Here is a 14,388-nt window from a genome sequence, read left to right as displayed (position 1 = left end):
ATTGAAGGCTAGGGATAATTTGACTATGCCATGAAAATAGCGAATACAGGAGGAATTAGACCTTTTGCATCAGAATGGTCTAACAAGCAGCTTGTTAGTTAAATAAGGCTCCGGGTAAAGTGTATTCTGACTTGCATTTCCCAGGATGCCTGCTCTTCAGACCGAGCTCCAGACGCCTAGGGGATGCGGCATTTAGTTAAAGGGAGAAGCGGTTCCTTCGGTTCCTTCGGGCTTGCCGCTTTAGCATAGTGACAGTGAGTTAGACAGCTTGGCAGCAGCCTGTATTCTCCACAGAAAGAGAAAACAAACACTTGGGGAGGGGTGATCTTCCCCGTACGTGTTCCTAAAGTCACATTGGTCATGTCCATCTAAGTTCAAGCTCATCTTGCTCTAATCCAGATCAGCAGGGAGAGGTTCTTGTTCTGAAAGATTCAAGGAAGGAAAGCATCCCAGCCACGTCTGTGAATCAAAGAAGGAGAGTGAGCACCAAGTACACGAACGCACACACAATCCACACAAAAGACCGTCATGCTGGGCGCGTACCTGCTGTACACATTTGCAGAGCCAGCTTTTTGACAGTCGCCTCTGTTACCTGATTTGAAAGACTCAGTTCCATATATTTAATTTAAAAGTTTCAGAAAAGGACAGGCCCTTGAAGGATTAGGATTCACATTGACAGTAGTTTTGATGTGGCAAAAATTTAAGAATTCAAGATGTTTCCCCAAGACGGGCCAGGGACAGGCCAAGTACAAATACTTCCTTTAGGTGGTGATTTGAAGACACCAGAGACTCTCTGGGAAAGGAAACAGGGAGACCCCACAATCGGAATGATGAAGAGCACAGAAAGTAAGGTTGTGGTCCCACCAAAGCCAGCCCCCCGCCATACCCAGCTCACTGCTTCAACAAGGGCCTAACCTAGGAAAAAGATGAATTCTATAGGTCGCCTGGGATAGGAGAAGCATAATCCCAACCGATGATGTAAATGGGGGGGGAGAGTACATTTCAGTGGCTGTGTGACTCAGGAAAAATAAAGTAGGTACAAGGCTACCATCTAAAATTATGAATAATTGAGTTTAGAAGCTAGGAGTGCACAAAACAGCAGTTGAGCTAAACAAAGTGGCACAATACATCCTATTTGCAAGAGTATGTTTGAAGGCTCCCTAAGGGCCATCTGGAGCAGGAGTAGCCTGGGGAAGCAAGCAGACTCAAGAGCTTTCTTTTGAAATGGAGCATTCGCCTAGGAAGATGTTTTCCCTAGATTTCTGCATGCGGTGCCAATCAAGATTACTGCAAATTAAAACTACTTTAATACCGTCCCGAAATTTAGACAACTTCCACTGACGCAGGATGACTGATGTTGGTCGAAGATTACAGTAAGTACTAGTAATCCAGGAATGAAAGGAGCTAAGAGTTATTCTTGTAAAAAATGGATGACATGGAGTGTGTAAATAATGGGAGCAAATGCAGCAGGAAATCTTAGAACATTTAAAGTCTAATACATTACAAAGAGAGTTCAATGCTGATAAATGTAGAATAATAAGTTTTATGGGGCTTTATCATATGCTATAAGTTGGTGTGCATCATAAAATATGAGAAATAAAAAAATAGGGTAGTTGGAAGACAAGTTTGCACGTTATTTATGAATGATGAAGAGTGAAATGAATGAGAAGAAGAACAGGTTAGACAGTGTCTTGAATAATGATGACTTTGATGAGTCGTTATCACACAAATCCATGTGCTTCATAAAATAGGAGGAATATTAAAGAGCAGAAGACTCAAAAGACAAGACTACTCAGAATGAGGCACAGAATGGAGGAAGAGAGGAATCCAAGAGAAATGCACAGAATAATGATGACTTTTATGAGACTTTCACTCACCAGCCTGGATCCTTCATAAATATAAACTGTATAGAAAATAAAAGAGCAGCAAAGAAAAGAGACACGTCTGTGTCTGTCATAAAATATGAGCAAATAATGCCAACTAGGCTTGACAAAATAAAAACAAAAATAATTGAGCCTAGAACAGCTGTGGGAAGACACAGCTGGATTAATATGAACAAATAAAATGAGTACGCGTAGAATTGTCTTGCCAAAAGGGAATCAGCGACCACCTAGGTAGGCTTTATTGTTGCAAAGTCCACCTTGTTAACTGGTAGAGCCTTGGCAAGTTTGGAATTACCCCCTACCCCCGCAAAAAGACATCAGCACTTAGGGCTCAGGAAGACATGTTTAACTGATTTTCGAGTATCTCTTCTCAGCCTCTCTAGCTCCAATCCCTATATAGTTTGCAGGAGATTTTCTCAGCTTGTTTCTACTTAGTCTCTACCCTCCTTGTCGAATGTTCTATAAAGACCTTCCAAAGGTTACTGTATAAAGCTACATGTTTTTGTTACATTGGACTTAGAACCTGGGACCAGATCTATCAGGATTAGTTCAAAATCCAGAATTCAATGACTTTCAAATAAATGTCTTCTCGATTAGAACAAATGGTATTTCAAAATCTCAAACTGTCAAAATCTCCCCCCAAAAGACTGGGAGAATCAGACAAGGCAAAGCAAGTGCCAATATGCCATTTGCATACCATTCAGAGCCATGATTTACAGAACTCATAAAATGCACAGCTCACTGGAAAAAAGAAAGCTACTGTCTTATGTCAGAACTAGGAATGTTGGTCTGGGAGCTCAACACACAAAAACACCAATAGCAACAGTTAATGCGAGCTTACTTTTGTGTAGTACTTAATGGCTTATAGTTTGTTTGGGGGGGAAGACCTTAGGTAATGCAGGGTAAATCCTATTAGCATAACTTATATCCAATTCATCTGATTGTGATAGAATTTAGTAGTGAAGTTTATTGGCTATAATATATAAAACAAACTTTGGATGGTAACCGTCTTGATTTTCAGAGATGTTTTTCTCTCTCTCAAATGATCTTTGTGGCCATGAGCCTTGAGATACAATGCCTCAGCTTGCTAATTCTGTTCAAAGAAGGTATAATGCCAGGGTGGAATTATTATGGTTACTTTGGAAAGTCATGTTTGCCCAAATAACATGGCCCTCTTTAATCCAAACTTGAGATTCCCTGGATTGACTGAATCCCACGTGGTGAAAAAATAACATTAAATCCCTAGGAATAAAATCACTGACCTTGCTCAACGTTCCTCAACACTACCAACTCCAGCTATAAAATGCACATTCTAGAGCTCAGGGCTACCAAAGCTAGGATTTGAATCCCCCTTCCCCCGCCCCCACCCCCGCCCCCTCTGCCACCCTCAATAACGGCAGACTAGCAAAGTTCTTTGCTTGGAATTCGCTCCTGGGCCCTCTTCTTAACTGTCAAGCTCCTGAATTTTGTTACAACTTGACCAGGCTAGAAAACCTACACATTTTACTGGATTATATCTGGGAGCTAGCCCTGTTTAGGGGCTAATTTAATGAAACTCTATTTTTTTTTTTTTTTTTGGCAAGGGTGAAACTCCTTTCTTTAAAGGGAAAATCTCCTGAACTATTTTATTTCAATCAGGCAAGAGAAATGGAATGCTGTAGCCAAGGACCATGTCTCTTTTACAGACTAACTCTTAAAATTTACTCAACTAAGTCTGCTTTATTAAAAAATTGTTTTTCCTGAAAAGGCAATTTGTCAATATGTATCAAGAGCCTTAAAAATGTTCACACCTACATATGTCAATGCATAAAAAAATGCACACAACAAAATGATATTGCTAATTACCTCTGAGGAGAAGACTAAGACCTGGGGGGGGGGGGGATGGTGAGCAGAGACTTGAGTCATATGTACGATAGATTCATGTATTAATTAATGTAATCAATTTTATTTTTAATAAGAGAAAAATATTCTTCCACAACTGGGACTATCTCCCAAGAAAATAATAAGAGATTCGATGCAGGAAAAGTTAAGAAACTACTAAATGTCCTAAAATAAAGGATGGATTAAACAAGTTAAAGAATATGTTGTTTTAAGGCTATATTGTATAATAACAAATGATATATTAAGGAATTTCTGATTATATTGGACAATGTTAACAATACACTGTTAACTTAAAAATATCAGGATACAAATCTATACTGAGTATAATCCCAATTTTGATGGGTAAAAAAGATATACATGCCATTCTCAAAATGTTATTAGTAGTTACTACTGGTTGGTGAAATTACTATTTTCTTTGTTCTACTTGACTGTGTTTTCCAAAGTTTCTCCATCTTGGCTTTTAGAATCTAGTTGTAACATGCTTTTATATTTGCCTTTGATCTTGTGTTGCAGGCGTGCTTGTGTGATTCGAGGCCAAGTGGTGGCTGTAGATGGAACCCCTCTAGTAGGGGTGAATGTTAGTTTCTTGCATCACAGTGATTATGGGTTTACCATCAGCCGGCAAGATGGAAGGTACGTCAGTATTGCTTCTAATCGTTGTGGGGGCCAAATACTGACTTCTAGCTGTGAATCAAACCAGGGCTCAGCTGATGCAGTGTTTATAAACCCATCTTCCTTCGAGCTGTATTTGGGAAAGTCATTGGTGATATTTATTTCCTCTATTCCCCAACTAAATCAAACCATATTTCCCTTCTAACCATGCACTATCACTCAAGCCTTCTTGAAACCTTGGCCATGTGGAAAGTTTTCTACCCTTCATCCAATTCCATTAATCAATCCAGCTTCAAAATTCAGTGAGATGATGCAGGTGATAAAGAGGGAGCCGTGGAACACTTAGGCTATTCTCCCATGGCAGCCTCAAAATATTTCAGAAACGAAGATGTCCAGGGGCACCTGGGTGGCTCAGTCAGTTAAGCATCTGACTTTCGCTCAGGTCATGATCTCATGGTTTGTGAGTTCGAGTCCCACATTGGGTGAGCTCAAGCCCTGCTTCAGGTGAGCTTGAGCCCCACTTCGGGTGAGCCCCGCTTTTCTCTCTTGCTCTTTCTCTCTCTCTCTCTCTCTCTCTCTCTCTCTGTCCCTTGCTCACTTGCACTCTCTCTCAAAAATAAAATAAGAGTTTAAAAGAAAAAAGAAATGAAGATGTCCAAAAGGTTTCTTCCAAAAGTACAGAATTCATCCTCATTAAGATATAATGGTGTCTATATAAGTATAGTGATTTAACTTCAACCACCAAGCTACTCTAAGGGCTTCTCAGGTTCTCTGAGACCTGGGAAGCAAGACCACTAAGTAAAATCTTTTCATCCCAGAAAAGGATTTGCTCACAAAAACATTTTTGTTTATCGTTTAGATAGACATTTGTTCAGACAATATTGTTCAGAATAGGCCCATGTGTCCAGCTTAAAGGTACCTATTTAGGACTCACAGGAACATCATAATAATGGCCTTGAGGTGCCCTAGTCTCCAGATGGCTACCCTTAAAATAACTGCTCACAACAAGCTGCTTTGGTAGTCACATAAAGAGATGTTGGCTGGAGCTTTATCACAGTGTGAGAATCTGATTTCAAGAACCAACAATCAAACCTTAGTCATAACCACTTCAGAATTGTTAATTGTTCAACCTGGGTTATGCTGGATTTATTTTTTCAACTGCTTATCAAGAAAATGCTTATAAAGATTGGTTAAAGAAGATACGGGAGAGTTTTAACATACTTAAGAAAAACAAACTGTTTTTAAGACTTGAGTAAATCATATAAATGATTCGCATGTAAATTAAGTTGCTAATTATTAACTAGCCATCTATTTATTAGAACAAGCTCAGCAAAACTACTCTGGGTACAGATAGTCTGAATACACACACACACACACACACACACACACACACACCCATTGCTTATATACATATAAGCTATAAAAAGTACATTTCCTTTCAAATGATCCATAATTGGAGCTCTCTACTAATTCAAGTGGACCTTTCTCCCAATTGAATTAAATGATGAAATTTTGGTAGTTCATTCACCAGCAACTGGTACACAAAAGTGGCCTCTCCCTTGCCAACATGTTCAGCCATGTGCCAGAAATTGAGAAATGGATTATTTCTTTAAATAGAATGTGTCCCCAGAGACATTTGAGTTCTCTTGGAGAACTCGTGGGCCCTTAGTTTTTTTTAGCATGTGTATAAAGGTTTCAGTGAATTATTTGATATTTACAAAAGAGCTTAAGAGAAACAATGTCTAAAAAAATCTAAAAATTTCTGTTTCCAGTTTACTGAAAACATTAAAGAGGAACAATTTTTGTTGTTATTTTTGTGGATTTTGTTTTAAGTAAAATGCCAAGACCCTGGTCTGCTGAGCTCTCTGTGAGAACTAGGTTTATGTAGATGACAGATACAGTCAGAGTCCCCTCTGGCAATAACTCTCCCCTCAGGCTCTCAAAGGGTGTAACTGTTCAAAATCTGTGCCCCAAATGCCAAGCAGACTGTCCCACTGTCATCTCTTAGACATGAAGTGACAGTGTGATGGGCGTTTCCATTTATATGTCTCTGCTTGTTGCTATCTCAGACTGAGTAAGTACATTTTAAAAGCACAGTCTCATAAGGAAACTATACCTGAGAGCAAAAGGATTATAGAAAGGCTGAGATTAGCATTTAAATACCTAGTAGTCAGAGTGTGATAGGTAAGAAGCTGTAAGCGCCCTCTGTCTCCAGATCTCAGTCCAACCTGCCTGCCACTTTGCCTATAGTTCCCACCAATGGTATCAGAGCTTTGGGTTAAGCTGTTGACTCTAAAAGTCCCTGTTAAATGCAAATATGTTATGTGGGATGTAGAACTAATTACCCCCATTATCATCCATTTGCACAAGTTAATTGACAACTTTCCCTAGAGAACCAGGAAAACTCTAGGTCAAGGGACCAAAGTGATGTATAAAAAGCAGAAGGAAGGTTGGGAGTGGAAGACAGAGCCCTCTCAAAGTAAGAAGAGATTAGACATGCAGATTGGGAGAGGCCAAAGTAGCAGAATAGAAGAAAAAGGCAATTCTAAAGGAAAAATGAATATGAATGAGTATCTACTATGTGCCAGGCGTTTTCATAAATGTTGATCTATTTCATCCTCACAACAACTTTATGAGAGAGGAGGCATTATTATCCTCCCCAGTTGGCATATGAGAAAACTTATCCAAATTAACACAGCTAACAAGGGTCAAGCCCAAACTTTGAGCTCAAGTAATCTGGTTCTTATCTTCTATGATTAGCCACCTTCAACCTAGATTATGTAATAGGTGCTCAGTAAGGTTTTGAAAGAGAACGAACGTTTCATTTATAGTTCAGCTAGTGACAAGCAAAATAGGTAAGCACTGAACTTCTTAGAAGATTCTTGAGACACATTAAAGGTCTCAAGAACTTTATTTGGACAACTTTGGAAAATGAACAGAGAGTTCCCTCTGATTCCCTTCAAGGCAAGAGTTTGTAGATTTATGGATACCATAAGGCAGAGATAAGCATTTCACATAGCCTTCCAAAGTCTTCCATCTGTGCTTAGGACTGGCCTGACTTATTAGAGATTGAGAAGTCTCCAAACAAATACATTTTCTCCCTTGGGTCTTTTATACTGTCATATGACTTGATAACCTGTTCTTTTTTTTTAATGTTTATTTATTTTGAGAGAGCACTTGAAGGGGAGGGTCACAGAGAGAGAGGGAGAGGGAGAGGGAGAATCCCAAGCAGGTTCCATGCTGTCAGCACAGAGCCTGACGTGGGGCTCCATCTCATGAACCGTGAGATCGTGACCTGAGCCAAAATCAAGGGTCAGATGCTTAACCAACTGAGCCACCCAGGCACCCCTTGATGACTTGTTTTTAATGACCCATGCCAGTGGAGATCATTTGTGATAGGGGAAATCTCAAAGAATTAATTATTCAGGGAACGTGCTGTTTGGCATTGGAATGATTTAGATGGAATTTTGGCCACAGATCTACCTTCCACTTCCATGGCAGTTAATGAGCCAATCAGACAGTGTTTACTGTATATGCCAGCTAGGTGGTAAGAAGAAAAATCAGTCCGGGTTCTCCAGAGAAAAAGAACCTGTGTGTGTGTGTGTGTGTGTGTGTGTGTGTGTGTGTGTGTACATATATACATATAAATGTATACATCAGAGAGAGAGATTTCAAGGAATTGGCTTATGTGATTGTGGGCATAGGCAAGTTCAAACCTGTAGGGTAGGCTGGTAGGCTGAAATCTCTTGGGAAGGAGTTGACGCTATCTCTGCAGTCTTGAAACAACTCCTTCTTCCTCAGAGAAACTTCAGTTTTGCTCTAAACGTCTTTCAACTAATTGGATGAGGCCCTCCCATATTATCAAGGGTAATATCTTTTACATAATGTCAACTAAGTGTAGATATTAACCACGTCTACAAAGTACCTCAACAGCAACACCTAGATTAGTGTCTGATTAGGTGGGTACTGTTGCCCAACTTGACGTATAAAACTAAACCATCACAGGAAACCTAGGGGAAGTCCCCAGAAGAACTTAAAAATCAGCATCTGCTAGTGCACCTGGGTGGCTCAGTTGGTTAAGCTTCCGACTTCGGCTAAGGTCATGACCTCGTGGTTCGTGAGATCAAGCCGTGCATCTGGCTCTCTGCTGTCAGCACAGAGCCCACTTCATATCCTCTGGCCGCACCCCACCCCCCGTCCCTTCCCGCCCTCTCAAAAGTAAATAAATAAACTTTAAGAAAAATTAGTATCCACATATGGGAATAATCAAAAGCTGGCCTAGAGTTCATTTGAACTGGAAGAGAAAACATCTGTAAATGTAATAAGGCAATGGATCTGATTTGAGAAGAAAGTTAACATTTGTTGAGTCTGTGCTGTGTGCTTGACCCTTAAGTCTTTACCTTATTCACTTGTTTACAGTAGTAGCTGGGTGATAGATCATATCAGCCCCATTTTACTAATGAGGAAAGAGAAATCCATGGAGGTTAAATAACTAGTCCATACACACAAAGTTAACATGGCAGAGCTGGGATTCAGACCCAGGTGTGTATGAAGCCAAAACCTCATTATTTCTGCAAAACAAGAAACCTGCCCTGTCTGCTTAATCTTTCTAGAAGTAGAGAATAATTCCCAGGTACACATGTTTTTGTTTGGATGTTTGTGTGTGTGTGTGTTTGCGTTTGTTTTTGTTTTCAAATAAATAAGCACTTTAGTTTTAAAGATGCAAGAGCCAAGGTTTGGGTAAAGCAAAGTTGCCCAAGGACATGGAGGTAAATCAACATAGAATGTGAACTAGAGGAAAGGTCTCTTGACCAGTAGTGTGGGATTTTCCCCACTGTACTTGCCTTAAACTGCTTCTGTATTATCATGAATTCAGCCTCTCTGTCTTAAATCATAAGCCATTTGGGTTTTCCTTTTTTAGTTCAAACCTAGATTATTTTCTATAGCTATTGTAGTTCTTCAAATCCTCTTTTTGGAAACTGTCTCAGTATTACAGCTACTTGACTGAAATAGTAACAATACAAAATACAGTATTAGCCACCCTTTGTTACTGTCCATTTATCTTTATCTGGAAGATTTCTGCAACAAGACATGATTGGCAATGCTATAATAAATATAATAAATGTCATATGAAGGGAGTAGTAAGCTATCCATAATTAAGTCTGAGTCCCTATCAGAGCATTCTATCATTGAAAAAATGTTTTACAGAAAGATCTTTTTTAATGCAGGGAATCGCTTACATCTCTCTACTGTGGTTTTAAGTTGCTTTGAATATTAAGGAGCAACTCATTGCCCTTTATCCATTTTTATGATATAATGGTAATAATTTATCATTAGCTTACTTTTACAGAGTATTTTATGCTTTTCAAATGCTTCCGAGTACATTATCTCAAAGATATCATTATACTTACAAGAGAAGTAAGGTAGGATCATCTAGTGCAGAATGAACTGGAATCTGAGTCTGTTATGCTCCAATGCAAGAGTAATGTCAGATACCACATCAAGTGATGGACAGAATTGGCTTACAGGAGAGGTAGTCTTGCTTTGTCAGAGATATGGAAGGTGTTGTCAGCGGAGATGGATAGGGTCCATTACAGGCTGTCTTGCAAAAGGGAAACCAAGAGGCATTCTAGACAGCACCAGAAATCCTAAATGTAGAGTTCGAGTAGAATCAGGAGCCGAAGTGGGTAGCCAGATGTGGAGGGTTCAGGCATGGTATTGTTCAAGCAAATTTTACTGAACAAGTTTCGTAAATGCCATCTCAAAAGACACCACCAGATTTCTGACACTATGTTTGTGACTCTGAACAAGGTCGTTAACCTTTTGGCTCTTTACTTTTCCTGAGTTACGTTATAGGATTTTTTTTCTTGAGGATGAATAATGCATTATATTAAAGATGCTGCTGGATGTTAAATGGTCATCTTTCTGTTATCTCTAGCACAGAGGGGGAGCAGTGATGTAAGACACGGCTTTGCAGAAATCCATGCAGTGATTTTGTCTCAGGTAGTATTAAAATTGGTTTACAAATTTGGGGCGAATATCAACTGGTGATACGGAGTTTTTTCTCAGAAATCTCCTAGATAGTGAAAAGAAGCCATCCATACATTTAGGTAGAGGGAATTTATAAAATAGAAATACGAATGGATGTAGTTGAGTCCCAAAGGAAGGAAAGTGCACTAAAATTACTTATTATTTTAACTTGAATTTTATTTTGGTTGTTCATTTGATTGAAACTGTCATATATTTTTCGTTCTCAGCTTTGACCTCGTAGCCGTTGGAGGTATTTCTGTCATCTTAATCTTTGACCGCTCACCTTTCCTGTCTGAGAAGAGGACACTCTGGCTGCCTTGGAATCAGTTTATTGTGGTAGAGAAAGTTATCATGCAGAGAGTTGTATCAGACCCACCATCCTGCGACATCTCCAACTTTATTAGCCCAAACCCTATTGTGCTTCCGTCACCACTCACATCATTTGGAGGGTCCTGTCCAGAGAGGGGAACTATTGTTCCTGAGCTGCAGGTGGGTACATCGGCCTTCGAATGTATAAAATCATAGTATCGTGGGGTGGTCAGCAACATATAATGGCTAGATTCCTTTTCCTGGTACTCTGGCTAGCCCTGTAACGAACTGCCCTCCATTTGTCAAGAGAAGCTTTCAAATGGAATCTCTCTGGCACACATTTGCAGGGTGATTGGCCAGCGCTACAGGGTGCTATCTATGGCTGTAGAACAAAGCAAGGTGAACTAGCTGTCGTGAGAATTAAACCCCAAACCTTGACCTAATGAACACTGTGCTCTAAAGAACAAAGCTAGCTGGATAGCTCAATAGTGACAACGGTATAATCAATGAGGTAGGACCGTTTGTGGTTCTGAAATTAAAGCTCCTTAAGAAATCTAGTTTTCTTCCATTGTCCAGTTTGTATCCATTGCCATTGTTCTTAATAGTCATGACAGCTCCTCTTGTTTGGCTGTGTTTGGTAAAGGTAGTTTTCAAGCTTGTGGGTTTTGTTTAAAGCTTTGCTTTTGAGTGTTCAGGCTTTATAGCCCAGAGGGAGACATATTCTTGTACCTTTATATTTTATAGTACCTGATAATTTTTCTTTATTGAGTATTCCATGTTTTCATTTCGATAGTAAGCCATTCAAACATCTCTAGTATAGTTTTCCCATCACATTGTAGAAACATTATAATGATAGTTAAATCCAGAAGCCCCCAAAATGGACCCATAAGTCATACAGATCCAGAATTCAAGAAGTATACTCAAGAGGAAGTAAATGGACGTTCCAAGGTTGACTTGGTTTTTCTTCCATCACAATATTCCCAGCAGCTATTAGCAGTGCCCAGAGGATACCACTTGTGAAAAGCTCCTAGAAAATACTGCTGTACAGGAAAAGGTGTCCAGTGAGTTGCCCCTCCTGTCTTTTCCATTTTTTTCCCTTGGAAAGGAAGCAAAAACAACACCATATACTTTTTTTTTCTAATTTTTTTAAGTTTATTTATTTTCAGAGAGACAGAGAGTACAAGCAGGGGAGGGGCAGAAAGAGAGGGAGACAGAGGATCCAAAGCAGGCTCTGTGCTGACAGCAGAGAGCACGATGTGGGGCTCGAACTCACGAACCACGAGATCATGACCTGAGGTGAATTCAGGCACTTGACCGACTGAACCACCCAGGCGCCCCAACAAGACTCTATTCAATGAGTGCATTGGACTGGTACACCAATTTCTGTATACTTGTCATTAGGAAGCGTGGGTCTCTTTCAGCACCAAAGTTTTTAGATTGATCTACGATTGCACATTTCCATAGGGAAATGAAATGCTAAGGTGGTAAGTGTCACCCTAGCCTTCACTATTGTACTTCTGCCACCATCTGAGAAGTCAGAGCCATTAGACCGCTCTAGTATCAAATGCTAATGTAGAGGAAGAAAAATCAGGCCAAGGGTAGACAAAAGGGATTTGTGTTCTCAGAAGAATGAGCAGAAATCCTGGACAATGTGAGATACCATGTGTTTAACAACCAGGTCTACTATGTGCACTGGTTTAGAACAGGAAAAAGGGACGAGGTTCTGAGCTAAACATGAACGAGGGCACAGAAATATCCACACAATTCTTGTCACCTTAAGTGTATCGAATAGGCTCTTTCTTCAGCTGGGTTTTGAAAGTTGAAAGTCGTAGAACACCAGATTGAGTTTTAGTGACCACTTTTGGTTGTTTAACTCCATCTGTGCTGATAAACAAATAAGTAATAGCAATTAGTGAAAGAAGCCAAGTGCTATTTTCATTCTGGGACCAATGTTTAGTATAAAATTTGCACAGGAGTAATGGGAGTTATTTGCTTCTCAGTCACAGGTGCCAACTTGGAAAAACTTGTTCCCAGGTCTTGGTATATCCAAGCACAGAGAAATATGTAAGCGAAATTTGATTAAAAATTTGGCCCTCAAGGTCATTCCAAAGGTCCAAAGAAGACAAGTTTGATGGCATCAGTAAAGATTAATTCTGGGGAAACCATAATCTCTGTCATAAAATATCACTTTGCTGAGCCTGTTTCTGGAGTCCTTCCTCCTAGAGAGCCCGGCCTGAATAAGGATTACAGCAGTGGTTTTGTGATATATGACTTAACACACCAAACAAGATTTTGTGTGTGTGTGTATATAGAAGAAAAAGACCCCTTAATGGAGCCCACAGCACTGAAATGCTTGACATTCAGCAGTGTGATCTTTTCCAACTCCTTCTAAGCAATTTTTGGAACACTGTGGAAAAACCAAAATTGTTCTTATCACAGTCGTTCCTGGCAGGGAAAAAAAGGAGAGTAGTCGTCAGGGTTGCTTGGATGTCTTGTCCCCATGCAGACTCTGCAAAATTCGAAACCCGTGGTCACATGGCCTCACAGATTCTTGCCTTGACATCCACAGATCCCTTTAAACTCTCTCCTTTGGTGTGTTTCCAAGAGAAGAAATCATCCTTGTCTACCTGTGACCACTGACAGGAGCCAATCTGCCTTTTTTTCTCTCAGGTGGTGCAAGAGGAGATCCCCATTCCTTCCAGCTTTGTGAGGCTGAGTTACCTGAGCAGCCGCACCCCCGGCTATAAAACCCTGCTTCGGATCCTTCTGACACATTCAACCATTCCCGTGGGAATGATAAAAGTCCATCTCACGGTAGCCGTGGAAGGGCGACTCACACAGAAGTGGTTTCCTGCCGCAGTTAATCTCATCTACACGTTTGCCTGGAACAAGACCGACATCTACGGACAGAAGGTTTGGGGCCTGGCAGAGGCTTTGGGTATGTTGAATTAATTCCGTATGAATAGCAGCATTGTGTTGCACAACACCGAAAATACTAGTTGCATGTTAATTTACATGTGGAATAATTATGTATGGACAAATGACGACTGTCTTTTATTTAAAGGATCTAAAGCATTTTTTTCACTCAAACCCTCTTTGGGCCTATTTAGAGTTCCCTTTTGACACATTTTTGCTTCAAAACTAGTTCAGTTCTCCTTTCCTGATGGCTTATGTACCCGTGGAATCACACACTATCTGACTTGTAACTGTCTCCAGAGCTGAATGTTGCATTCTAACTGTGACCTTTGGTGTGGCGTTCTTTAGGCCATGTTTTTGGATTTGACATTTAGACTGTCATTTCCACTTAGAAACTACAAAATTTTAACTTCTAGGCATCTCCACTTATTGTCTCTTATGTCTAAGATAGTTAGACTCCATTAACTTGTTACTTCAGTAGGTTACATTTAAAAAAAAATCATCTTACCTTCCTAGTCCTTTTGATTTTCTATTTCAGGGCTTTAAAACCTAGAATTTTGTAGGGACTTTAAGAGGTCCTCTGAGCCTATGGTTTTCAGCTACTTAATTCTCGGACAAATGACATTTTCTTTTAATGCTTATTTATTTATGAGAGAGAGAGAGAGAGAGAGAGAGAGAGAGAGCATGAGCAGTGGAGGGGCAGAGAGAGAGAGGGAGACACAGAACGTGAAGCAGGCTCTAGGCTCTGAACTGTCAG

The 14,388-nt window shown here is 40.0% G+C and overlaps 1 protein-coding gene across 3 annotated transcripts in view; it reads left to right on the top strand.

Moving 5' to 3' along the window:
* Positions 1-14,388, top strand: part of TENM1 (teneurin transmembrane protein 1) — a 550,900-nt gene that overhangs the window by 402,014 nt on the left and 134,498 nt on the right. For all 3 annotated transcript variants that reach the window (XM_047844103.1, XM_047844102.1, XM_047844101.1), the window contains exons 16-18: positions 4,278-4,397; positions 10,634-10,895; positions 13,386-13,653. In XM_047844103.1, coding sequence (XP_047700059.1) covers positions 4,278-4,397; positions 10,634-10,895; positions 13,386-13,653 — 650 coding nt within the window. The remainder of the gene's footprint in view (positions 1-4,277; positions 4,398-10,633; positions 10,896-13,385; positions 13,654-14,388) is intronic.

The sequence above is a fragment of the Prionailurus viverrinus genome, chromosome X, assembly GCF_022837055.1.
Source record: "Prionailurus viverrinus isolate Anna chromosome X, UM_Priviv_1.0, whole genome shotgun sequence".
Lineage (NCBI taxonomy): Eukaryota > Metazoa > Chordata > Mammalia > Carnivora > Felidae > Prionailurus > Prionailurus viverrinus.
This window is presented reverse-complemented; position numbering and strand designations above follow the sequence as displayed.